This window comes from Dermacentor andersoni, chromosome 3 (genome assembly GCF_023375885.2).
Source record: "Dermacentor andersoni chromosome 3, qqDerAnde1_hic_scaffold, whole genome shotgun sequence".
Taxonomy (NCBI): Eukaryota; Metazoa; Arthropoda; class Arachnida; order Ixodida; family Ixodidae; genus Dermacentor; species Dermacentor andersoni.
In genome coordinates this window covers 213,197,491-213,223,746 of record NC_092816.1, presented here as the reverse complement: position 1 = coordinate 213,223,746, position 26,256 = coordinate 213,197,491, and the positions used below count along the sequence as shown (strand labels likewise).

At 47.7% G+C, this 26,256-nt stretch overlaps 1 protein-coding gene and 1 long non-coding RNA gene across 5 annotated transcripts in view; one reads left to right on the top strand and one right to left on the bottom strand.

The window, feature by feature from the left end:
- The window catches only part of Exn (Ephexin), a 182,108-nt gene that overhangs the window by 36,199 nt on the left and 119,653 nt on the right, over positions 1-26,256 (bottom strand). For all 4 annotated transcript variants that reach the window (XR_008613590.2, XM_050184427.3, XM_055073448.2 and 1 more), the window contains exons 11-12: positions 14,914-15,049; positions 3,211-3,771 (exon numbers count right to left, since the gene is read on the bottom strand). Coding sequence is in view for 3 of the 4 variants with exons in the window: in XM_050184427.3 (XP_050040384.2) it covers positions 3,211-3,771; positions 14,914-15,049 (697 nt within the window). In the remaining variant the exon portion in view is untranslated. The remainder of the gene's footprint in view (positions 1-3,210; positions 3,772-14,913; positions 15,050-26,256) is intronic.
- On the top strand, positions 8,586-14,906 carry LOC129386119 (uncharacterized). Its single transcript, XR_008613591.2, has 3 exons — positions 8,586-11,014; positions 11,134-11,785; positions 14,821-14,906. It is a non-coding gene; the product is annotated as an uncharacterized lncRNA (long non-coding RNA).

Below are 26,256 nucleotides of genomic sequence, written 5' to 3'. Positions count from 1 at the left end.
ACTTTTATGAGATGCAAAAATGTGTCTGATGAAAGGAATACACTTTGGTTCTGTGAAATACTGCACACCTCTTCTGCAATACCATGGTACATAGGTGAAAGCAATACGTTGCTTTGCTGAGATTAGAAAATTTTGAAGGCTTGTATATCGCAAGAACTAAAACGTACCGAGTAAGATTTATTATTGTAACTGAAGATCATTTTTCCTAAATGTACATGCAAGCTCAGAGGCTTGTGGCCCAAAATAGAAAAAAAAAAAGATGTACCAACATTGAGTCCAGGAGAAACGTTATTCTAATAGGGCAATGTTGAGAGGCTTAATGAGACCACCTGTGCATGAATGCAATAGTACTAGACATACTCAGATAACCATGCTCGTTATTGAAAAAGTTTGTTAGCATAGGCTCAGTAGTTATTTGCAAATTAATGTGTAAAGCAACCACAAATTTGATAACATTAAAGGTCATCCAGACAAAGGGAACCTGCGCATGAGCAAGTAGTAGAATCATATTGTGGCCCGACTAGAAAATATCCGTAAGGGTCACCTCTTTCTATGGACGTACGCCTTATCAGCCATGGTGCCTAGAATATTATACTTCAGCTCAAACAACAGCAGAAAGAAAAAAAATGGTCAGGAACAAGAGCAAGAGGAGGTGTGAAAAGCGTTTGAAGAAATGACAGAAAGCGAATTCTGGCGTCGCTTTCATTTCTTGAAACAAATAGTGCAAAAACAGTGTGCCACTGGAATGTTGTTGCCTCTTGAAAAGTGCGCCACTGTGCCCGTTGTTTCTTTTTTTCTTTTCCTCGCTGTGCGTGACACCACCTAGGGATGATGCAGAGAAACTAATAGTTACAAATTGTAGTAGTCACACGTATTACTACTTGAAAACGTGTTTAAGCTTGAGAAAAAAAAAATACATTTTTTAGATAAAGATTTCATTCATCGGAAGACGAGAAACATTTTGTTTTACAGTATACCCTCTGCAAGCAGACGACAAATGAGGGAAGTAAACTTCCAGGGAGTTCACCGCTTGGTGATTGGCTGCTCTCTCCACCCCGTTCTCACAAATTTTGCATATGCCACTTTGCGATGTTGCAGCAACTGAACAGAATGCGTATCGAACAAAGATCTCTGATCGCACCCCTGGAGCACAGCCTTACATGGCATTTAATAATAGTCATGTGTAACTGCGCAATTATAGAAGCCATCCAATTTTAATTACCTTATGTCATCTCTCCCGGAAACGGCTTTCACTTTACTTAAAACCAGGACGTTTACAGGATGCACTGCTTTTATTCAGACTTCAACAAGAGATAGCTATGCAGCACGATATGTAGCGCATGGGCGCTGGCTCTCATGGTGGTGGGTCGAATGCGAAGGGCAATTCGCGACTATCGAATTCGTCAGAATCATAACTGTCAATATTTGACAGAACCGAAAAGCCAGTGTTGCTGACATATTATCACCAGAAGGTCCCGCGTGGTCGCGATTAAGCCGAGCATCTGCTCTTCGCTGCCAGCGGGCGAGACTGGCATGCCTTGCATGCCTCTCCCGGTGGGGACACTCTTGATGTCACATGAAGAGGTTCGCTCGGCTGCTTGGTAAGGTTTTGGTTTCCTTTTTGCACTTTTTTGCTGATTCGAAATTATTTGCAAATTTGTGTAACAATTCTACTATCAGACGTGTGAAAGGGGGTCTCGGGAACCTAAATATTCCATTACCTTGACATGGTCAAAAAATCGCTGGAGTTGCACTTTAAGAGCTCTCTCTGATGTTGCTGTGCCAATTTGAGCCCCTGTTTTGCCCATCACGCGTCTCGTATATGAAGCCGATAACAAGGCCTAGTACACATTCCTAAATTATACGCATGCACACGTGCCCATGCAGCGTGATGCGTAGAAAAACCATCTGTGTTTTGGGAAAGGTAGCGAAACGGAAGGTGTTAAGCTGAAAAAACTCCAAAGGTGAAGGGGGCATTTAGAGCCAACAAAAAATTGGAGGATGCTTAGGCTTCGCCTTTAAAAGTGCAACGCAATAGCAGTCAAAGATCCTTGGCTGCTTCTTGTGCCTCCAGGCAACTGCAGCTTATGTAACCGTAATGTTTACCGGTAAACACTGATGGCAAACACTACGCAAAAAGGCAAGCTTTCTGGTATAAATGCGGTATTCTGCATGGGTTGATCATCTGTCTCGCACTTTTTATATTTCAGTCTCAGGGTATTTAATGTAAGAAGCATGCGCTGTTGGTGTTTTGTTTCATGACATTTGCTTGTGTGCTGTCATTCTCAAAATTCCAAGGAATAACTTTGTCGAGAATGTAAGACAAGGTATGAGCAACGTTAGTAATAGGATGGTGTGGCCGTATAAACCCCACATAGTGCGTGTCATTTAGCAAGGCATGGCACATACACATACTTAGTATATACAGGAATTCTCGCTAACGGGGACACCAGCGCCGAATGCCGTCAGCGGATTTTCTGCGACACGGGGCCCTTAGCGCTACTGCATTACAAAGCGGGGGTCTATAAAAAAATTTGATGGCCTGCAAGTAAACATATTGGGCATCTTGGAGCTCACAGGAGACGCCGCATGCGCGTGCGTAAATTTAGAAACAAGTGCTGTGTCCTCTAGCAGTGACGCCTTTTCACACTTGGTATGCTTTGCCGCATACAACGATTATATGGCGACAAAGCTAAAACAATGTCAAGTGAATTAACGGTGTGTTTCAGCGCTCTTTCTGCCTTTTGTTTAATTCGATCCACCAGGTAATTCGACCAGTCTTGGCAGTCCCATCAAGATTGAATTAATGGAAGTCGAGCGTAGCTTTGGTACAAAAAATTACAGCCTTTGTTTCATCAGTTTACCTTTAAGCAGTTTTTTACAGACCAATAAAAGAAGCTATGTAAAGATTAATTTGCTGTATTAATTGAATTGGTGTAAAAATCAGATGTGATGAACACACTGGTGTCATCAGCGTAATTTACAAATACAGTATGATTAATGTATGAATTAAAGAGTAACGGGTACAAAGGGCTGCCCTGTTGGACACCACAAAGTGTTTCTTTAGTTAATGATGTAATTGCGCCTATGCAATGAAACTGGCGTCTGTTAGCGAGATGATGTTTTAGTAGTTTGAGTGGAGGCCTCCGATTCCAGTTGCTCATCACGAACTCGGCAAGCAGTCTACTCGGGGTGCAATCCACCTAGTACCTGGTTGAGGGCACCGAGGGCGTCCCTGGCCGGCCTGCTGTCGGGTGCGTGTCGCAGCAGGGCATCGGCCAGCAGGGGCAGCCGGGTAACACGCTGCATGGGCAGCAGCAGGAACGAGTGGAGACGCAGGCCCTGGCAGTCGGGGGCTGCCTCCAGGTCCCGCAGCCGCGCGGCCACGTCTGGCCGTGAGGCACTGAGCTCGCGCAGCAGCCGCTCCTGGTGGCCCTGGTGGGAGCAGTAGCGCACGTAGGCGGCCCCGTGCTGCGAGGCGTGCTCCTGCAGTGCACTGCACACGCGCTGCTCGCAAAGCAGCGGGCCGTCCCAGCACTGGTCGAGGCGTGCCAGCAGCCGCTCGCTGGCCTCGCGCAGGGGTCCCAGGCTGCCGAACAGGGCGTCCCACTCGCGTGGCTCGAGCGTGCCGTGCAATCCGGGTGCAAAGTGGTCCGTCAGGAGGCGTAGGCTGCGCTGGTATGATGCTTCCGAGGTGAGAACCTCGAACAGTGCCTCGTGCTGGTGTTGCTCGGTATCCGTCAGCTGCTCCAGCACACCACTTGCACGAACCTTCGCAGAGCCAGACTAGGATGAGACACTCGCCTAGGCCAGCCACTAAAGGTTAATTCGGCCAAAAGAACTTGCCTTCGGCAAGTTGGTGTTTGGTTCACTATATACGTTGTTCGTGGCGCACTGCACGAAGAACAAAGCAAGGGAACGAGAAAGACACAGAGAAGCGTCAACTACCTTAGAAGGGTGATGGTTTAGGCTAGTTGGTAGTTGACATGTTAGATAGTGTGGTACAGCAAGAAGCAGGGACAAGGGATGCAAGAAAAACGAGGACAAGCGCTTACTGCCAACTGAAATTTTATTGCCTGGTGCAAGGTATTATATATTGTCACAAAAAGACAATGCAAGATGTGCCTGGCGTCGGCGAGGCAGACAGTTGTACAAGATGGCGTACAATAAAGTCAAGCCGACGTCCTCAGCTTCTACTTCTACTCCAGCGCCCTTCTCTTGCTGAGCGCGCGTTCCAGTCCCAACTTCTTTTTCAGCGCTGGCACGTGACACCTAGCGGCATTATTCCCCCGCCAAAAGAAAGGCATCGACCCGATGCTTACTAAACTAGAAAGAGGAAGTGTGGAAGTCTTATGAGATCGGATTGGCGTCGCCTTAACGCGGGATATACGGTTTTAGGCGAATGACATGCACTATCTCCGAGTGGTGCTGTTGACGCCGAGGCGATGCAGAACCGTTGGGAATGACCTCATAGTTCACTTCACTAACGTGGCGTATCACTTTGTAGGGTCTAAAGTATCTACTAAGGAGCTTCTCAGACAACCCTTGGCGACGGACTGGAGTCCACACCCAGACTTGGTCACCTGGCTGGTACTCGACTTGCCGATGTCGAAGGTTGTAGCGTCGTGCGTCTGTACTCTGCTGCTTCGCGATGTGTATGCGCGCAAGTTGACGAGCTTCCTCTGCGTGTTGAGTAAGTTGCTCGGCGTCGGCAGTAAGTGATGCGTCGGTCTCGTGCGGGAGCATAGCGTCTAGCGTGGTCTGGACCTCGCGCCCGTAGACAAGACGGAACGGTGTAAATCGTGTGGTTTCCTGAATGGCGGTGTTGTACGCGAATGTAACGTACGGCAGGACTTGATCCCATGTTTTATGCTGGACGTCCACATACATAGACAGCATGTCAGCTATGATTTTGTTTAGCCGTTCCGTCAGTCCGTTGGTCTGCGGATGATAGGCAGTCGCCTTGCGATGTTGTGTACAGCTCAGCTCGAATATGTCCTCTATCAGTTGGGCTGTAAAGGCAGTGCCTCTGTCAGTGATGACATGTGATGGGACACCATGTCTGAGGACTATGTGATCGATAAAGAACTGGGCAACTTCGTAGGCCGTGGCACGCTGTACAGCTTTCGTCTCGGCGTAGCGTGTTAGATAGTCCGTGGCGACTATAATCCACTTGTTTCCGCTGGCTGACAAGGGAAAGAGTCCCAGAATATCCATGCCGATTTGATCAAACGGCGCGCTAGGTGGTGCGATGGGTTGGAGTAACCCCCCGGGCTTCAAAGACGGCGACTTCCTGCGTTGACACTCATGGCAGCTTTGCACGTAACGCTTTACCGTGGTAGAAAGTCTGGGCCAGTAGTACGTCTGGCGTACTCTTGCAAGAGTGCGTGAAAATCCCAAGTGTCCAGACGTGGGCTCATCATGGCAGGCTAGGAGAATGTCATCACGAAGGGCGGCAGGTACGACCAATAGATACTCTTTGTCGCTGGCACTCGAGTTTTTCTTGTAGAGGACACCATTTCGCAGGCAGAAGGTCGAAAGACTGCGAGAAATGTGTCGTGGGATTGTAGCATTCTTGCCTTCTAGGTGATCGATGACAGGGCGTATTTCGGCGTCCTCGCGCTGCCGTATGATCAAGTCAGATGCGGTGAGGGCCCCAAGGAATGCGCCGTCTTCGTCCATGTCCTTATCGCAAGTTTTGATGGGAGCGCGCGACAACGCGTCAGCACCTTCGTGTTTGCGGCCCGATTTGTATACGATGGTAACATCGAACTCCTGCAGACGGAGACTCCATCAAGCAAGTCGCCCGGATGGGTCTCGTAAGTTGGCTAACCAACACAGGGAATGGTGGTCTGTAACCACCTTGAAAGGGCGACCGTAGAGATAAGGCCGAAATTTCATGATGGCCCACACAACCGCTAGACACTCTTTCTCGGAGGTGGAGTAGTTGATTTCGGCTCGTGAAAGTGTGCGACTGGCGTAAGCGATGACTTGCTCGATGCCTTCCTGGTGTTGAACGAGTACAGCGCCAAGACTGATGTTACTTGCATCGGTATGTACCTCGGTGTCAGCGTCCTCGTCAAAGTGAGCGAGGACGGGCGATTCCTGCAGGCGTTGCCGTAACTCGGTGAAAGCTGCGTCCTGCTCATCCATCCAAACGAAGGGTGTGTCTTCTCGCGTGAGGCGTATGAGTGGTTCGGCGATGCGCGAGAGATTAGCGATGAAGCGACGATAGTACGCACACAGACCGAGAAAGCGGCGTACTGCTTTCTTGTCACGAGGAGTCGGAAAAGCAGCAACAGCAGATGTTTTGTCTGGGTCAGGCTGGACGCCATCGGCGTTCACGACATGCCCGAGAAACTTCAGCTCTTCGTAACCGAAGTGACACTACTCTGGCTTTAGTGTGAGATTAGCGGAGCGGAGCGCCTCAAGTACCGCCTCTAAACGCTTCAGATGTTCTTCGAAGGTCGCCGCAAACACGACGATGTCATCTAAGTATACTAAACAGCAGTGCCACTTCAGACCCGTCAGAACAGTGTCCATCATTCGCTGGAATGTGGACGGTGCAGAACACAGGCCGAATGGAAGTACTTTAAATTCGTACAGTCCATCAGGGGTAACAAAGGCAGTTTTTTCGCGATCTCGTTCGTCAACTTTGATTTGCCAATATCCGCTCTTCAGATCTATGGATGAAAAATACCTGGTTCGCCGCAGTCGATCTAACGAATCATCGATCCGCGGAAGCAGATAAACGTCTTTTTTTGTGACGTTATTCAACTTTCTGTAGTCAACACAGAACCTAAGTGTTCCGTCTTTCTTTTTGACGAGGACCACCGGCGATGACCAAGGGCTTTGGGATGGTTGTATGACGTCATCGTCGAGCATTTCTTTCACTTGTGCATTAATAACGTTGCGCTCTTTCGCCGATACGCGATAAGGCAGTTGTCGTATGGGACGAAAATCGTCATACGTGATTATTCGGTGCCTCGTGATGGGTGTCTGGCGTACCTTAGAGGAAGATGCGAAGCACTCCTTGAACCGAAGGAGCAACCCGCGCAGCGCTTTCTGCTTTTCCTCCGAAAGGTCTGAATTGATGTCGATATTGCTGAGTGTCTGAGCTGGGTTCTCCTTCGTCATAGACGCAAAGCATTCAGCAACGTCGGCTATGGGCTCAGCGAAAGCGATAGTAGTACGACGAAATAGGTGCCGATGTTCCTGGCTGAAATTCGTCACGAGGAGCGCCGAAAGTCCACCTCGAAGCATAATGAAACTGCGGGCTGCACATACACCATGAGTAAGCATAAGAGAGGAATTGCCCTCTGCAACAGCTTCGCCGTCACGCAGATCGTCGCATACGACCATTACCAGGACACTTGCGCGTGGTGGTACAGTTACACTGTCGGCGTAAACTCGAAGCGCGTCACGTCGGCAATTGTCGCGGTTGTTCGCTGCTCTTTCTGTCGAAAAAGTCACTGTGCGCTCCCGGAGGTCTATAATGGCACCATACTCTCGCAGAAAGTCGACGCCCAATATGAGGTCCCGAGAACAATCGCAGAGTATAAGGCAGCTGGCTGGAAACGTGGACCCACGAATTTGTACTCTGACCGTGCACATGCCCAACGGTGTTACGATGTGCCCGCCAGCAGTACGAATTTGCGTTCCAGACCAAGGCATGGTGACTTTTCTAAGTTCCTTCACTAGTTTTCCGCACAAGATTGAGTAGTCGGCCCCCGTGTCCAATAACACACTAACGTGGCGGCCGTCGAGCACAACAGGTATGTCTAGCGAGAGTCTGTCGCTGAGTTCGGCTGCTGTCGTCGCTGAATCGTGCTGAATAGACCGTGCTCGCGTCGATGGGAGGTCTTCGCAAGGGCGATTATCAGCGGCCTCGCCCCCGAAGGTCGCTGTTCTTAGTTTTCCCGGCGAGGGCTTGGCGATCGTCCCTGCGCTGCCATTGGGGGGCTTCTAGGAGCGGGGGAAGAACGCCTGGGGGACGGCGAGTGCGACTGCCGCCGCGGGAACAGTGGCATACTCTGCTGGGTCAAGTATTCTTCAATCGCCCTAGGCCTTTCGCCATATCTGGGCCTTGGTGAATCCGCGGCAAAACCTTGCAGTCCGAGGCGGCGGTATGGGCACTCGCGGTATACGTGACCGGCTTCTCCACAATGATAGCACAGAGGCCTTCTGTCCGGGGTACGCCAGACGTCAGACTTCCTTTCGAGCGGGCGCCGATCCTCCATACATTGGATCAGCTGCACTGGTGGGAGCGGCGGGGCGTATGACGCGGCGTAAGACGTGGTGGGGTCGAAATGGGTCGGAGCGGGGACAGGGACTCGCCTCAAAACTTCCGCATACGACGGCCGCTGCAACTGTGCTGTCACAGGCGGCGCGCATTGCTGCTTGGAACGGGACGTTGGATTGCTTGCTGCACTTCGTTCATCACAAGGGCAGAAATGGAACTTAGCATGGGCTGAGGCGGGCAGGTGAGCCGTTGAAGCTCATCACGCACCACAGAGCGGATAAGGTCTCGGAGAACGTCCACGTTTCCAAAGGCCATCGCGTCCGTCAGTGAAGCAGCGTTCGCGTGCCTGTCATACGGAGCTGAGCGCTGGTCCGAAGGTGAAGTTGCGTTCAATTGCCTTTCATAGAAAGCTGAGCGCTGGTGTAACATCTTTTCCATCCTGGTGGCTTCGGTTAAGAATTCAGCCACGGTCTTCGGCGGGCTTCGAACAAGGCCAGCAAATAGCTGTTCCTTAACTCCCCGCATTAGATGGCGCAGCTTCTTTTCCTCGGACATGGTTGGGCCCACCCGATGGAAGAGGCGCGTCATATCCCCGACGTACGACGTCACGCTCTCTTCGGCAGATGAATGCGGGATTGGAGCGCCCGTTCGGCTCGTTCGCGGCGATCAGCATTGGTGTAGGTCTCTAGCAAGGCACGACGGAACTCGAGCCACGATTTGATGAGCCCTTCTCGGTTCTCGTACCAAGTGCGGGCACCGTCCTCCAAGCTGAAATAGACGTTCCTTAACTTCGCCGCGTCGCTCCATTCGTTTATCTCGGCAACGCGCTCAAATTGGGCTAGCCAGTCTTCTACATCCTCGAAGATATCCCCGTGGAGCACTTTCGGCACTCGGAGATTCTGCAGCAGATACCGAGTTGCCGTTGAGGCCGTACCTTGCCTAGTGGTCGGTAGGGACGTCGATGTTCCTTCCATACCGGTGTGTGCGGGCGTCGATGTTGTTGCGGAGAGAGGATCAAGCTCCGGAGGCAATCCTCAGATTCTCCTGCTTGCCCGGTGAACAGGGGTGTCCACTAGTATAGGGCTGGTACTCCTGCTACCAGGAGGGGTTTGTGGCATCTGATGAACCGTACCCCGCACCTCCACCAGTTTTGTCACGAAAAGACAATGTAAGATGTGCCTGGCGTCAGCGAGGCAGACAGTTGTACAAGATGGCATACAATAAAGTCAAGCCGGCGTCCTCAGCTTCTACTTCTTCTACTCCAGCGCCCATCTCTTGCTGAGCGCGCGTTCCAGTCCCAACTTCTTTTTCAGCGCTGGCTCATGACACCTAGCGGCAATATGCGAATAATGTTAAGAACGGAAAACAAGGTTTCTTAGCCCTGCATTGTAGCACATGCGAATGCACCCCTCTGTTTGAAAAAGACGTAATCTTCACGCATGGATGATCGAACGTGCATCATCACTGAATTGGCTAGCATGGCACGTGAAGAATGCCTGTGTATAAGCAAGCCATCCCTGGCCTTATCACAAAGGGAGTTAGCATTCTTAGACAAGGGCAGCGCGAACAGTGAGCAGTGATGGCATCTTCAATATGTTTTTCTTCTTGTTTTTTTTTCATCTGTATTGTTTGTTTTTTATGTATAAATCTTTGATGTCGTTTTCCCTTTGTTTCTTTATATATAACACCTTGCACAAGACAATAAAATTTCAGTTGGCAGTAAGCGCTTGTACTCATTTTTCTTGCGTCCCTTGTACCTGCTTCCCGCTGTGCCACACAATCTAAAATGTCCACTACCAGCTGTTTAATAGTGGTCCCAGATACAAAACCAAGAATCCTTTCACGCACACACAGTACGGAGAATGCGTGACATAGAAACAAATAGTCACAAAAGCTTCCTTTTGAAAAAGCACACCTCATCAGAAAGCAGTGTGATAGATGTGACACTAATGCAAGCAGATTTTCTTTCCGATTTGAAAAGTGTCCAATAATTCCTTCACAGTCTGGCCCCTGCACTTGCCTAAAATGTGGGCAAGTCCTAGATTGGACAAATGGGGTGCTTTATTAATGCCTGGCAAGGGGAGTATGCTAACATCGGTAAATGCCAACAATGCACATCTTCTTGCACACCGCAAAAACTGCCTATGCATATCTGACTGAGAGGCTTAAGACAGCAGGCAGGAGTAGGCACCAAACTGCCGAGGGAAGTTCTTGCACAACATAATTAACTCTTCTTGCCACTTATCAAGGACAACATATTTAACTTTCACTGAAGTATTCACTACATATAGTGCTTGTAAACCTAATATTATTACCTGTTACCAAAGCTGAGACCCCTACAGATATACAATTTTTTCATCGCGCGACACACTGTTGGTATACCATAGCCAGGAACATTCGCTCACTTCCTTTACATGAATATTTAGCTGCATTTGTTAGCAATGATTCTTGAATTTTGCTTCACATTTGCCATAGTAGCAGCTGTTCGCTGATGCTTGGATGTTCTTGACTTTGACGTAACAGTTCCATGAAAACCCGCAAGGTGGAGAGAAGGGAAAATCAGACATCCACACGTTCGTAGCAATTTCTACAATGGAAACCCATACGGGTTCCTCGAAAGAAAAGCCTCACAGTTGAAGAAAAATTCGTCCTGGTCCAGGACTCGAACCTGGGACCACCGCCTTTCCGGGGCAGCCGCTCTACCATCTGAGCTAACCAGGCGGCTAGCAGATGGCAGGGCGAAGTCGAATTTGTCGACAACACGAAGCAAAGGTAAGAGTTTGACGTAACAGTTCTGCAAAAACCCGCAAGGTGGAGACCTCCACCTTGCGGGTTTTCGCATTGCTCGACATTGTTCCCTACTTATATCTGCTCACCATTGCCCCTTGCAGGCGCAGTAATCCCCATCACATACACTGGTACCATGGACTGACCTCGGCAGCTGACACCGCGGATGAGCGTAGCCTTCCCCACCTCATGGACTTGTAGTAGCGAGAAATGATGTGCCACGGAAGTTCACGAAGTGACAAATAGGTGTCAAAAATTGAAGTCAAAAGAAAACAGATAAGTGCATTTCAGTCAACTAGTGCGGGTTTCTGTTTGTACTCCTGTAGATCACGAGCATGTATCCGCAACTGCGAAATTGCATCTATTGCAAGTTTGGCGGCAAACGGGATGTCAGTAGGTTTCCTACGCGAAGTGTACAAACAATGTCTAACTGATTGCAAGCAGAAGCTTACGCTGTAGCTTAAAGGAGGCATCGTATAAACACTTTCCAACAATATAGCAAGGCTGCTTCCAAGGTCCCCTACTTTATGTGCGGCTCAGAACTATTGCTTCGCGGCCCATCTCGCCACTGAGAATTTGCCTTTGAGCGAAAGTCTCTGTCAAAGCACCCTCCCCACATCCGACGTCTCAGCCTTGCGTGGCGCATCAGTACCAATTCCATCTCGTCTGGAAAGACTTCTCCGATGCATGAGACAGGCAGCCGAGACCGTGAACTGCTTGGTGTACCTCCCTCCAGACGCGACTAGTGAAATCGCGGTAAGTGCTGAAAGATTTTTCATTTTCAAATTTTCCTTTTTTTCCACACTACTTTTAGGTGCTGTTGAATTTCACCGAAAATATACTGTGTATCTAGCCGCGTTCATGGCTGCTTACCAGAAATAGCGGGCAACATTGACGAATTCTACAGCATTAATGAGAGTGTAGCTGTAGTTGTAAACAAACCTAATAAGAGGTATAGATTAAAGATATAGATTAAAGAGAGAACGAGCAAAATTGGTCAAGAAGAAACTGGTCAACCTAGAGGCAGTAAGGATAAAAGCAGAAAAATTCAGGCTGGTACTTGGAAACAAATATGCAGCCTTAGAACAGAAAGATGATGATGACATAGAGCTAATAAATGAAACTGTGACTAGGCTGGCTTCAGAGGCAGCAAATGAAGTGGGAGGTAAGGCACCAAGGTAACCAGTAGGCAAGCGCTCCCAAGTAACAAAGGAGCTAATAAAGAAATGACAAAGACTGAAAGTGTCCAACCCAAGAGATAAGATAGAATTCGCGAAACTGTCAAAACTGATCAACAAGGCAAAAATAAGTGATATTCGAAACTATAATGTGAGAAAGACTGAAGAAGCCGTAAAAAATGGACGCAGCATGAAATCAGTGAGAAAGAAACTTGGCATAGGACATACCAAGATGTATGCACTGAAAGATAAGCAGGGTAATATCATCAACAATCTCGAAGAATATAGTAAAAGAAGCGGAAGAATTCTATACTGACCTGTACAGTACCCAGAGGAGTCAGGATACCTCCATTAGAAACAGTAATGAACAGGATACAGAAACTCCTCCGATAACTAGCGATGAGGTCAGAAGGGCCTTGCAAGACATGAAACGAGGAAGAGTGGCAGGAGAAGATGGAATAAGTCGATTTAGTCAAAAATGGAGGAGACATAATGCATGGAAAACTGGCGGCTCTTTATGCGGAGTGTATCTATCGACGGCAAGGATCCCAAAAAACTCCAAGAATGCAAACATTATACTAATCCACAAAAAGGGAGGTGTCAAAGAATTGAAAAATTATAGGCCCTTTAGCTTACTTCCAGTATTATATAAAATATTTACCAAAATAATCTCCACTAGAATAAGGGCAACACTGGACTTTAGTCAACCAAGAGAACAGGCTGGCTTCAGGAAGGGATACTCTACAATGGATCACATCCATGTCATTAATCAGGTTATCGAGAAATCCGTAGAGTACAATAAGCCTCTCTATATGGCTTTCACAGATTACGAAAAGGCACTTGATTCGGTAGAGATACCAGCAGTCATAGAGGCATTATGTTATCAAGGAGTACAGAATGCTTACGTAAATACCTTGTAAAATATCTACAGAGGTTTTACAGCTACCTTAATTCTACACAAGAAAAGCAGGAAGATACCTCTAAAGAAAGGGGTCAGACAAGGAGACACAATCTCTCCACTGCTATTCATTGCGTGCTTGGAAGAAGTATTCAAGCTATTAAACTGGGAAGGCTTAGGAGTAAGGATCGACAGCGAATATCTAAGCAACCTTTGATTTGCCGATGACATTATTCTATTCAGCAACACTGCAGACGAGTTACAACAAATTATTGAGGATCTTAACAGAAAGAGCGTAAAAGTAGGGTTGAAGATTAATTTGCAGAAGACAAAGATAATGATGAATAGCCGGGCGAAGGAACACGAGTTCAGTATCGCCAGTCAGTCTCTAGAGTCTGTGAAAGAGTACGTTTTTAATCACAGGGTACCCTGATCATGAGAAGGAAATTCATAGAAGAGTAAAAATGGGTTGGATCGCATACAGCAGACATTGTCAGCTCCTGACTGGACGCTTACCATTATCATTGAAAAGGAAGGTGTACAATCAGTGCATTCTACCAGTGCTGACATATGGGGCAGAGACTTGGAGACTGACAAAGAAGCTTGAGAACAAGTTATCGCGCAAAGAGCGATGGAATGAAGATTGCTAGGCCTAACGTTAAGAGAGTGGAAGAGAGCAGTTTGGATGAGAGAGCAAACGGGTATAGACAGTATTCTAATTGACATCAAGAGAAAAAAATGGAGCTGGGCAGGTCAAGTAATGTGCCCGTTAGATAACCGTAGGACCATTAGGGTTACAGAATGGGTTCCAAGAGAAGGGAAATGCAGTCGAGGACGGCAGAAGACTATAGGTGGAGCGATGAAATTAGGAAATTCGTGGGTTGGCGCCGGACAGCGGTAATTGGAGATCGCAGGGAGAGGCCTTCGTCCTGCAGTGGACATAACAGGCTGATGATGATGATGGTGGGCCGAAGTACTGGTCATATAGCAATATGTCTCTCACTCATTGATATTTTGCAAGTGTTCTCATTATTCGAACATCACAATGTCACTGCTACATTCTCCATACACAATGATAGACCTAGAAAGGGAGGGAGGCCCTGGATAAGCTGAAGGTGTCTTTTACTCTTTTTATCTGCTCGAACATTCGAAGCAGGTGCGTGTCGGCGCAGTGCGATACATGCAATAAATGCCAATTTGGCACAGCATTTCCTTCATGGCGCCATTTGGCACAATTGGCACAGCACTTCCATCACTGCATGCGAAATACATACTTAGGTGCGCATCATGTAATCTGATGCAACATCAAGGTGCAACAATTACGTGGAAGGTGTAGCAGATCTGAACTCATAGTGCCATCACGAAACAAGTGGAGCAGCATGTTTCTGCGACCAGTGGCCAAGTGCACAATGGTTGCATTCAAACCAAGACATAGTATATGTTGCATGCTGTAAGTACGTCTGTACAAATACCGTGTGATCTGACGTATAGCCTCACATCAATAAGTTGTAGTTATAATACATTCTGTCTAAAGCTATGTGGATCATTGCAAGAACATGTGGAGTAAGGCCTCCCATGACGATAACTGGACAGAGATGGCCGCTGCATTGCCTGCCCAGTATGAAACATAGTAAAGAGAATGAACACCAGATGTTTTCCTTGCATGACAATTAGCAGGCATTCAAGTCGTTTCTTTTTTTGTGTTTTTTATGCAGCTTTTTTAGAAAGCCAGTGTTTGGTTTTTACAAACCCTGCAAGACACCCGACGCAGCCTAGTCACACACACGGCATGACCGAGGAACGCCCACCTGCGGCAGTTCTCGCCAGAGGGTGCGCTGTCCGCAAGGCTCGTCTCCGTCGACCGATCCCCACTGGCACGCCTGCTGCACCACGGCCTGCTGGTAGAACTGGTACAGGGGCTCTTCCTCCAGCAGCCGGCCGTCACTGTGTCATCACATCCAGAGGATCACTGCTTGTCACACAATACAGCTGGCACGACTCGTCTGACACAAAAGATGTAGTGCTGCTTCAGACAGAAGTGGTGGTTTGCCAGCAAATGTACTGTACATGCTTGTGTAAGTGCCACACTGCCGAGTTTCGAACAAAACATTTCAGACAAGATGTTATGGTTACTGACCGCACAATGGCTGCAACCTCCTTTACGAAGCGTGCCTCGCGAAGCCCTGAGACACCAAGCGTGGCGGTCAAGTTTTGAAGCCACCATTTTTATGGTGTAGTGTTACAAGACGTGTGCTTCTCTTCAGTCTCTGCTGATTTTGCAGTTGATAGCCTGCTATCAACTGCAAAAGCCTGTCAACAGAAAGCATTGCGGTGTGACTTATCTTGGTCAGCGTATGGGTGACTATGGGCATGCATGACTTTCAAATAGAGTGCCTCAAAGCAGCCCTCTCAAAAGAGGAGTGCATCCTCATCCCCAGGAAACTTCTGGTGCATTGCATATCGCATGTGCGGCTATAGATTTTTTTCACTCTGACACCCACGCTTAGAGTGTGCACACATAATCTTGACTTCAGTCACCATCTGTCAGCACAGCCAGTGCAGGGACTGCGGGCTGCACATGGGAAGAGTGCGTGACGAGCGCTATCCCTCTCACTCGTATCCCTCTCAGCCCCCAGACAGATAGAACCCTGGGAGTGTTAGCCAGCGCCACCACTCAGAGACCTTGGCAGCGGATGTGGAACATCCTTTCTGCCGCAGGTGTCACGAGAACATGATCTTTTTGGGCGAGCTCATGGGAATGTGGCATAGCTGCATCCTATGCGGTAGTATGCACTAGGCAGCCACTCCAAATTTGAGTTTCTTTATGTGCATCGCCTACAAAGAAAGAAATTTGATGATACGGTAATCACTACCTAAAATTTATGTACAAAAAGGTTTCTGAGAATTATTTTTCTTTCTTGCAAAAAGGTGGAAAAATAATTATGCAGAAACTCCACTGGAATTGTTCAAGTACGAATTAGTGTACCTTGGCTCACCCCCAAATTTAAGTTGGCTCACTTCCAAATTTCATTTGGCCCACCCCTACTTGGGCTTCCCCAGGCATTTTCTATGGAGCTCTATGTATCCCTATGGGTATGCATAAATCCGATCGCATGGGTATTCTATCTGATCGCTCTTCTTTTGTTTCAATTATTCTTTATCACTTGTAAAGGTATTAATCATCTACATTTACACTATTATAATGATTCAATGTCTGCCCTTCACAAATTACACATTTTTGTGCAGACAAAAGGCCACCGTGCAAGAACAACAGGCACTCCAACGGAAGCGTGGCGCGCCTCGCTAATGCTGGGCCGCCGCTAGGGGAAGCACGCGATTAGGGTTTGGGGGCCAGACGTTCCCCGGCCACTGTAACGAGAGTGTGTTTTGCAGCCCGTGTTTTTTAGAGTGCCGCTACTGTTTTTTAACGACAAACCTTAAGCCACTTTCTCCGCGTTACAAAATTTTAAAATGAGATTTTAATTGCCGAGGCACTTGGCTGCCTTTTCTAAACAAAAGGGTGTAGTATTTATTTCCCTGCAGCACTCACAGTTCATGTCTTTTGCTTAATCCACAAGCAACTTAATTTGCTTTTGCTACTTGTGTTTGAACACAGCATCACTACTATGTGTCACAATATGCAGCATTCCCGTTTTCATAGGAAGCAGGATACTGAGAAGTGTTGCATACGATTTGTTTCTAAATAAATGCAAGTGCCTTCACCTAATAAAGAGGGTTAACGTCCATATATTTCACTGCTTATAGTCAAACAAAAATATGTATACCATGTTTCGCATACAGATTCTATGCAGAAGTTTCAAATTCTAGATGCCACGAATTGAGAGACAGCTAATTTCTCATAAGCCCCGCTGCCGCCCCTTATGCGTATAACTTTCCATGAAATAAATGCGTGTATTCTTTAATAAATTAATGTAACCGTGAAAAAATAAAATAAATTCAGGGTTCTAACCTGTCAAAACCACATTCCACTAAAAATGTGCACCACAGCGGGCAACTTCAGTATAATTTTTGCCTACCTGGTCTTCTCTAACATGCACCTAGATCGCCCCTACAGAAATGCGGCCTCTGCGGCCAGGCTCAAACTCACTCTTCGTGACAGAAGACGCAGTGTATTTTACATGCTTTTTTATTGAACATTCAAGATGGAAAAGAAAGTTGAGATGAATGCAACTTGTAAAATAAAAATGTAAATCGATGTGCAGAAGGCACGTATGTACCCATGTTCATGAGAGTGGCTTGTTGGGCTAGTTGGTACATGGTTATACTAGGAGAATGCCAGCAAACTTCAGAGTAGAAAAAAAATCAAGAGGCAGACATAGACAAAGAGACAGGAAGGTGGCTGATTTTTTTCTACTCTCAAGTTTGCTGGCATTCTCCTAGTATAACCATGCACCCATGTGACCCATCTCATAGCTGAGTTTTACACGACCTCAGCAAGATTTCTCAGATTTGCTCTTCTGGGAGTGCTTATGAGAACAAACTTATTGGGCACTGCTGTCCGTAAACTCGTGATGTATGCCAGATCTAGGTGCTCCTAGCACCCATACTCTCCTTGTCACGGGACTTAGCCTCCATGCTCGAAGCATCCTAGGAACCGTGCAGTCGACTCTTTTTACCAAATGTGGAAACTCTGTCTTTACACGTGCAAGACCTGCGGCTGCAGTTTGGCGCAAATCACTTCTTGCCTACAATCCATCTCCACCGGGCAACGTCGCAGCTCGAGATGCAGACCTCCCTTCCCTCTCTTGCGATTCAGACTGTTTGTCTGAATGGCTCAATTTCGAAAGAAACATTGCTTAACTTAGAGCTCATTGTCTGCCCGTGCCACTTGTCGGTGACCCCTCCCAAGGATCGACACATGCCGTCTGTCGACTTCGCAATGACTCTGCTGCGTCAGAGTCATTATCGTCTGTTACGGCGCCTAAGAGATTTGAATGATTATAGTGGACAACAGGAACAGCAAAAAAATTTGTTTTAACTTTTTCAACGCGATTTACGCATAGTTACAATTACTTATGTGTTCAAATTTCCTATTTTTCCAGCCTCATAACGTGTGCTGCTACACAGCAGTGTCAACGTGAAACACCACCAATAGTGAGACGGGTTTCTCCCCAGCGACCCCCACATCGTCAGAGCACCTGTTCTTCTTACACCGTGTACGAGGCATTACACTTTTTGTGTGACGGATAGTACTCGCCAAAGAATGCTTGCGCATTACAATCCCAGCTTTTTTGCGTGACCATGCTATAGAATATAGGCAATACCAAGCATCATTTCAAAACTTCATTATGGAGCACAGCACTGCCAAGTTTCCCTTTATCTGCCTGCATATATGTGTGCACAAAAATTTACTCAGTAAGAACAGCACCATTTCTTCAAAACATGTAGTGTGTTAATTGTTTGCTGCACATCGCTTACTAAGTACATGCCATCGTTCTGCAAAGATGCTTGCTGTATGCATCTATGTTTGCCGACTGACTGCACCATTGTTTTCCGAGAGCATCTGTGCAGTGCACTGTCTTCGTTCCCATGCCACTCCTGGCTGTACACGTAATGCACGAGTGCAGCACATAGCTTGTTGAGCCAGTCTGGCGACTGCGGGCTGCTTTCATTCCTAGAAGTGGTGCGCACTTGGACCGGTCCTGCCTGCTCTAAGTGGTGGCAGAGAACAGTGGAGCATGTGGTTTATACTTCTCGTAAAGACGTGCAGCATGCTTTCAACACTGTTACGCACTAGGCCACTTGTGCTGCTGAGCAGATAGGTGAAGATGCTTATCGTGACAGGTTTAGTGGAGCTAAGTGACACAGGCAAGCCCATCAGTGGCTATGTTCTTTGCTGAGGCAGCCATTTCATTTCTTCACATTTCCTATGTAGGCATCCTTGCACCCGCACTGAAGCCAGAATCATTGGTAGAGTGGTCTCCACATTTGTGTAAAGGCAGAAGATCTGCTGCGGCACACTGTTGTGCCAACCACATTGCAAGTCAAGGCACCGATTATCTTTTTGTTGTGTTCTGTTTGGGCCCGTCTCATCGCCAACGTGATCATCTGGCCTGTGACATCATTGATGTGACTGGGGAACGCGCTCCACAGCGAATGATAATGCATCACTGAGCCGATGCAACATTCGGAATGGGCTAGACCACTTTTTGTCGTCCAAAAGAAGAACAGAGCGTTGTCTCTCTGCAGGGACTACTGGAGTACCATCAATCTAGTGGCAAAAGCATCCTTGTACCCGCTACTGACACCCTGTCTTCACCACATTTTGTGGTGAGAAAATCTTCAGTACCTTGGACTTGGCCCAAGTCTACCAGAAGTTGAAGGTGAGCAAACAAACTTATAAATTGCTCACTATCAGCACAATCGAGGGCCTCTACAAGGTAAACAGACTGCCATCTGGGCAGTCTGAGGCAAGAGTAGTCGGGGTGAGCCAGTAGAGGTGTCACAGACGATGGTGGAATCGGCAGGAAAAACAATGTCTTCAAGTTGCAGTGATGTGAACAACCGATGGACAAGGTTGCTTTCCATGTCATCGCGTTGCTGGCGAGCTAGAAGTTCTGCGTCCAAACGAGGTGGTGTCCAGGTAACATTGCTAACAGCATCCATGTGACTCAGTACATCACCAGAAATGTTTTCTGTGACCTTGACATACTGGAAATCAGTTGCAAATTTCGAAATGAAAGAAAGTTAAAGTATTCATCTCTGAGTGTAGGTCGAGATTGACCGCATAGATGAGAGGTTTGTGGTCAGTGAGGATCACAAAGTGTCGACGCTGGAAGAAGTGGCGAATATGCTTTATGGCGAGGTAGACAGTTAGGAGATCCAGCCCAAAGTCGCTGTACCATGTTTGTGTCAGCTTGAGCTTCGTTGAGAAAAAGGTGAGAGGCTGCCATGCTCCATTAGTGTATTGCTGTAGAACAGCACCCACACCTGTACTGGGCACATCGGTCATGATGGAGGTTGGCGCGTCAGGCTTGGGGTGTGCAAGCAGCGAGTTCTTGGCGAGCGCGATTTTTACTTGAGTGAATGCCTTGGTAACATTTTCAGTTCACTGCAAGATCAATGAAGCCAAGAAACTCCCGTAACTTTGTCACCAACTTGGGCAGAGGGAAATCATTGATAGCGCAAACTATATCTGGTAGTGGCTTAATAACAGAGGGGTGGACCAGATGTCCAAGGAACTCAAGTTGCTGCTCTCCAAGTTGACTCTTCATCGTGTTGATCACAACCCCATGGCCTGCAAGGCACAAGAATAGCATTCTGAAATGCTATTCAAGAACTTGCAATGAGCAGGCCATACATATAAGCAGATGCGAAAGGAAGCCCTCGAGTGACCAAGTCTAAATACCTTTGCAAGGACTGGCTGGCGCTGCTGCGAGGGCCAAAAGGCATCCAAACAAATTCGAAGAGGCCGAACAAGGTGGTTAAGGCACTCTTTGGTATATCGTCTTTTGCGAAAGGTAGCTGATGGTAAGCATGTACCAGGTTAATCTTCAAGAAGATCATCGTGCAACCATAAAGTCTTGGATGTTTGGGAGAGGATATCTGTTGGGAACTGTTATTCTGTTTAATGCACCGTAATGGCTGCAAGGTCGCCAGTCCCCAGTTTTCGCAGAAGGCACGTGTAGTGGATGCACCCAGTCGCTACAAGAAGGTCGCACGCTGCCGATCTTGAGCATGTGCTCGAACTCTGCTCTCGCTGTTTTTAGTTGTTCAGGCAGTGGCGTGCATCCTTCCCGAAACGGCTGTGGTACCAGCACACTCCGGGTGGAGTATGGGAGCGTGCATGGGAGGCAGGTCTGCAGCAAGAAATGCTGGTGTGCCTTCAATGATTGTGACAAAGTGAAGAGCGTCAATGTTCTGCGACACATGTGATGCATTCAGGGTGGTCACAGAGACTGTGAAGCGGCAACGGAGTGACAGAGGAGCTTGACAATGACTGGCTGCTCACAGGAGTTGGGTCTTAAATGAAAGTGAGAGCCGAGACTGATGATGCAGTGACTTCCATCACGCTGTCGGCCAAAGAAATGAGGTTGGGTCCGCTGATGTTACCAGTAGGAGCAAGGACCATATGCACATTCTTTGGTAGGCGCTGCAGGAACAACTCGCATAGAAGTACATTGTCTATGTTAGCTGTAATTGGGCCAAGCAATGAACGCAAGTGCCAAAAAAGTTGCGAAGACTTACAATCTCCGATCTCTTTTATAGAGAAGAACTGTTATCGACGACTACGTGATGACAGCGTCGTGCGCTGTAGCCATGCAGTTTTGAGATCGTCATATTGTAAAGCAAAAGATGGTGCAGACAAGATGTCATTAATTTCGGATATGGCAGATGGGGATAGCGCAGAGACGACCAAGTGGTACTAGCGCAGCTGGGTGCAAATGCCAGTCACTGAAAAGTGGGATTCCACCTGGAGGAACCATGTTGCCGGGCTCTGGTCCCAAAACGCCAGCAGTCGAATGGTGACACAGGCAACTTCCATGGGGTTGATGGTGCCTTGGCCCTCGGCGAGTTGTGTTAGCTGCTCGGTTGACATGGCCCCGTAAAGACGTAGAGGAAACGTTCGGGTCACCACACTATAGGACTTTAGATGGAGCGGAGCAGAGCGTAAAGAAGGGATGTCAGGCCGAAACAAAAACTAGATTTATTATAAATGCGTCAGCAGGTACCCGGAGCAGGCAAACCTCAGCGCAAGCCTGTATGCAGATTTCTGCTGATGCGATGATGATGCTGCCTTGATCAAGGTGCAGCCACTACAATATCAACTCCTCCAAAGAGAAGTTCCTTGGACTGGGTCACCATGCCATCAAAAGTAATTTGAAGCCCTAAAAGAGCTTCTCTGGAAGTGCACTGTCCTAAGGCACTATGATGAGAGAAAACCCTGCTGCTAGCCTGTGATGCATCACCATGTGGAGTAGGTGCAGTCCTCTCATAAGCTCATGACCAAGGATGGGAAGCCCTGATAGCTTTTGCGTTGCACACTTCATCACAAGTAGAGAGGAATTATTCCCAGCTAGATAGAGAGGGGCTTGCCATCATTTACACAGCCGAACATCTTTGCCAGTATATTACTGGCCGAGAAGTGACCTTAACTCTTTCTGTACCACATCCATTGTGTAGCCCGCTAACGATGGTTTGAGATGCCGCTTTCGAGACTTTCTGTGCCACACACGGACACACTGTGCTACCGGACGTGAAGGAGGAGAACTATATTTTTATTTTCTAAGCAGTTTCCTTTTTTTCCCACCAGGCAGTGATTTTTGAATGCGCCTTGAAGTTTCACGATCGTCAAAGTAGAAATAAAAAATGGCAGCCCCCTACTGAATGCTTGAAAGGCCACTATCGAGACCTTCTGCACCACTCATCGACACACTTCACCATCAGACGTGAAGGAGGAGAAGTATATTTTTGTTTTCTGAGCAGTTTGATATTTTCCCAAGAGGCAGTCATTTTTGAACACACTCCGAAGTTTCGCGATTGTCAAAGTATAGGAAGCAAAAATAGCCGCCTCTGGGAGCGACGCGCATGCTTCGAAAAATCGCAGATCTCGTGATTCCACTGCGTTTGCGGCTCATTTTATCGATGGATCGAGCAGCAGCTAGATTGAGGATGCTGCCCTTTCGTCGGACTTAAACTTTGAGGGTGATGACGACGCAAGCCAGCCCAGAACATCAGCAGCCGCAGACCGGCATGCCGAACTGTAGTGCTTGCAGTTAAATTTTTGTAGTGGACCACCTGTTCAATAAAAAATTTTGATTTTTTAGGAGACAGTGCTTATTAGATACCAATACATTTTGTATCTCAATTTTTTTTACATATTTTTCTTAGTAGATACAAGCGTGCCTTTGCAAAATTTGCTGAATGTTATCCCACAATCTTGATTTGGGCAATTTTGTCTTTTTTATGACCTATATCTCATTAATAAATCTTTTATGCGTCAAAAGTACATTCATTCTGCTTTTTTTTTTGTGTATCCTTATGTATCCTTATGTACCCTTCAGAAAAAAAGATGTGGTGTAACCTATGAAAAACACCTATTTCGCCCATGGTAGTGAAAGAGTTAATAACTGATCATTGACCTTTGTTGGATATTACGGGTCCTCAGAAGGCAATGCCACAGACATTTTCACTACGAATTATGCATTGGTGCATCAAGTTGTCAGTGCACAACTACAGGCTTATATACCACACTGGAAAGAAGCACCAGAACGCTAATGCAATAAGCCGCTTGCTGCCAGACACCGCAGTAGAAGAACTGCCCCTGCCTGGATATATACTCCTAACAGTTGATATCGTAGCAGCGTCAACACAGGAATGCACAATATTGGAGGAGGTCTACACAGCTGTCCAAGAAGGCAACATGCACAGCATCAAGGATGATCACTTCAACACTTATCGCAAGCGAGCTGCGAAGTTGAGCACTCATCATGGCCGCACTGCTTTTGGATCACGAGTTGCGATTCCAGTAGCACTTAGCGGACAAGCCACATCGCACACATCGCTCCTTCATGTAGGCCATCGAGAAATTTTTGCCATGAAAAAGTGTGCCGGGAGTTACATGTGGTGGCCTGGTATTAACCACAACATGAAATAATGGTTCGAAATTGCAAGCCTTGCCAAGGCAACCACAAGCCCCTATTCCTGAATGGGGAACACCAGAAATGCCCTGGCACACCCTGCATATTGATTTTGCTGGACCTATTGAAGGGTCTACATTCCCGGTAGAGGTAGATGCAAAGTGGCTGGAAGTGAGAGAAATGGGCAAAGCGACATCGGCAACAGTTATTGATGCTATGCGGTCATTGTTTGCAATGTTCAGTCTACCGTGCAAGGTAGTTTCGAACAGAACTCCATCTGTATCTGCAGGAATTCTCAAGTTTTAGTGACAACAGCATCTTGTCCGTTACATCAGCTTATCAGCTCCTTACCAACCCGCGGCGGGCGGAGAAGCCTAGCGCTATGTGGCTGACCTAAAACATTCCCAGAGGGTCACTGCAGCGCTGCATCGCACGTTTTGTCTTCAGGCAGCACAACACCATTCTAAGCACAGCAGGGCAAACTCCAGTGAAACTGACGTTCGGACAAGAGACGAGAACCCAGCTCGCAGCACTTCTCCCTCAACCTCCGGAAAAACACCTCAGGAGGAACAAAAGCTACCTTGCTGCAGGAGGCTCAATAAAAGCCAACGCATATACTCACATACCAGTTCAACAGACAAGCAGGCTGGGTCGAGCCAACCGTACTAGAGTGCACAGGCTTACGCTCGTGGATGTTCGACATCAGTGAAATGCGCACATCTCAACCAGCTGCATCGTTTAATTAAGGTTTCAGAGAATCCTTCTGTTCTGCACTGAACTTGGCTGCTGAGTTCAGCGGCTAAGATGAGCACAGTCGGTGTACCCCGATTACGAAGAGTGCCACCTCCCGGGCACAAAAGTATATATCTATACTTGGGTTAGCCAGTTTCCCTTATTCTGTGTTTGGTTAGCCAGTTTCCCTTATTCTGTGTTTCCCTTATTCTGTGTTTGGAAAGTGATACTTTCCATACCGACTCGTGCCGATGCTGCCTTATGATACGACCCGTGCTACATAACACTGGCAACGAGGGTCAAGCTGAAGTGAGCCACTCAACTGAAACTGCCGCCATAGAAGACTAGCTCCGGTGCACACTTGTATACAATGACGACTTCCACAATACAGTGGCTCGAGCCTTTCGACATTGCCCATCCTGAATAGTGGAAGGACTATGTGCAACGTTTGGAGTTCTCTCTGGAGGTGCAGGACACTATGGACGCTGGCAAGAAGAGGTCAACATTCCTCAGCTGCTGTGGTCCTGCCACGTTTCAGTTGGCCAAGGTGCTCGTAGCACAGGCCCAGCTGAAAAATAACCTGTTCGAAACAATCCTCGCTGCGCTGCAAGATAACCTAGCATCGAAACCACCGCAGCTTACCATGCGATACAAATTACACCACCGTGACCAAGCACCGAGTGAGCCTGCCACCGCCTACGTCACTGCCCTTTGGACAACGGCACAGCACTGCAACTTCAATACCCTGACACCGTGCTACGGTATCGTTTAGTGTTCGGATGGTAGAACGACATGGTGAAGCGGCGACTGCTGGCAAAAAAAGAAGGTGTCCCTCACCAGTGCTGTCGAGGAAGCAGTTGCCACTGAGGTCAATGCCCGAGATGCCAGCTTACCCTCGCTCCAAAGCACAACCACGCAGTGATTGGAGCCAGTGCACCAAGGGATGATGACTGTTGCCGATGGTGAGCAAGACACCGCTGAAGAAGACAATCTTCAATTACATGCAAGCACCAGTCAGCAATGGAACACTGAGAGACTGGTGAGCGACTCCTGTACCAGCTGTGGGGGACCACATGAATGCTGCCTGTGCCAGTTCTGGATGCCTAGTCCGGGGGATGTAGGAAAGCCGGGCACATTGCTAGTGTCTGCCACTGCCGGAGGCAGCATGATGCACGCCGACATTTTGAAGCCGCAGGCTGGATGCACCGTTTTAAGGCCACTTTACAGCGGTATGTAACTCTACACACTGCCACAGGATGCTCCCTGTCTGAACTAGTGATGGGCTGCCGATTGTCTACTACGCTGGACCGGCTGCACCCAGAACGGGCCCCTGACAAATCCTGCCGGCTGAGAGAAGCTCTGCCTACACCATGCACTTTCCAGCCCGAGTACCCATTCTTTGCACGGCACTACAGCCATTTTTCTTCGGCATGGAGTTTGGCTTCTGCCTCCAATGGTGCTTGACACAACAAAGCAGATTTTATCTGTTCTCGGTTGTCTACGCCTTTTGGACTACTGTGGCTTACGCATACATTTATGTGCAATGACACCCCCAGACATAACAGTTTTGCATGACAAAAAGTGATTAGGGTACGCACTAACCGGTGTGCACACGATGAGCGACTAAAGCTTAAGTGGACCGATAGATTAGGCTCTGTAGAGACTTGGTTTGGAACTCATCGCAGCTACATCTTCATTGCTACATTGTAGGTGGGCACATATCAATCAGGTTTTACCTTATTTAGTTGCAATGCCCAAGTTGGAAAACTGGCCGAATATCGATCCAGTGATGTGAATAAAGTGTAGTGCAGTACAGCA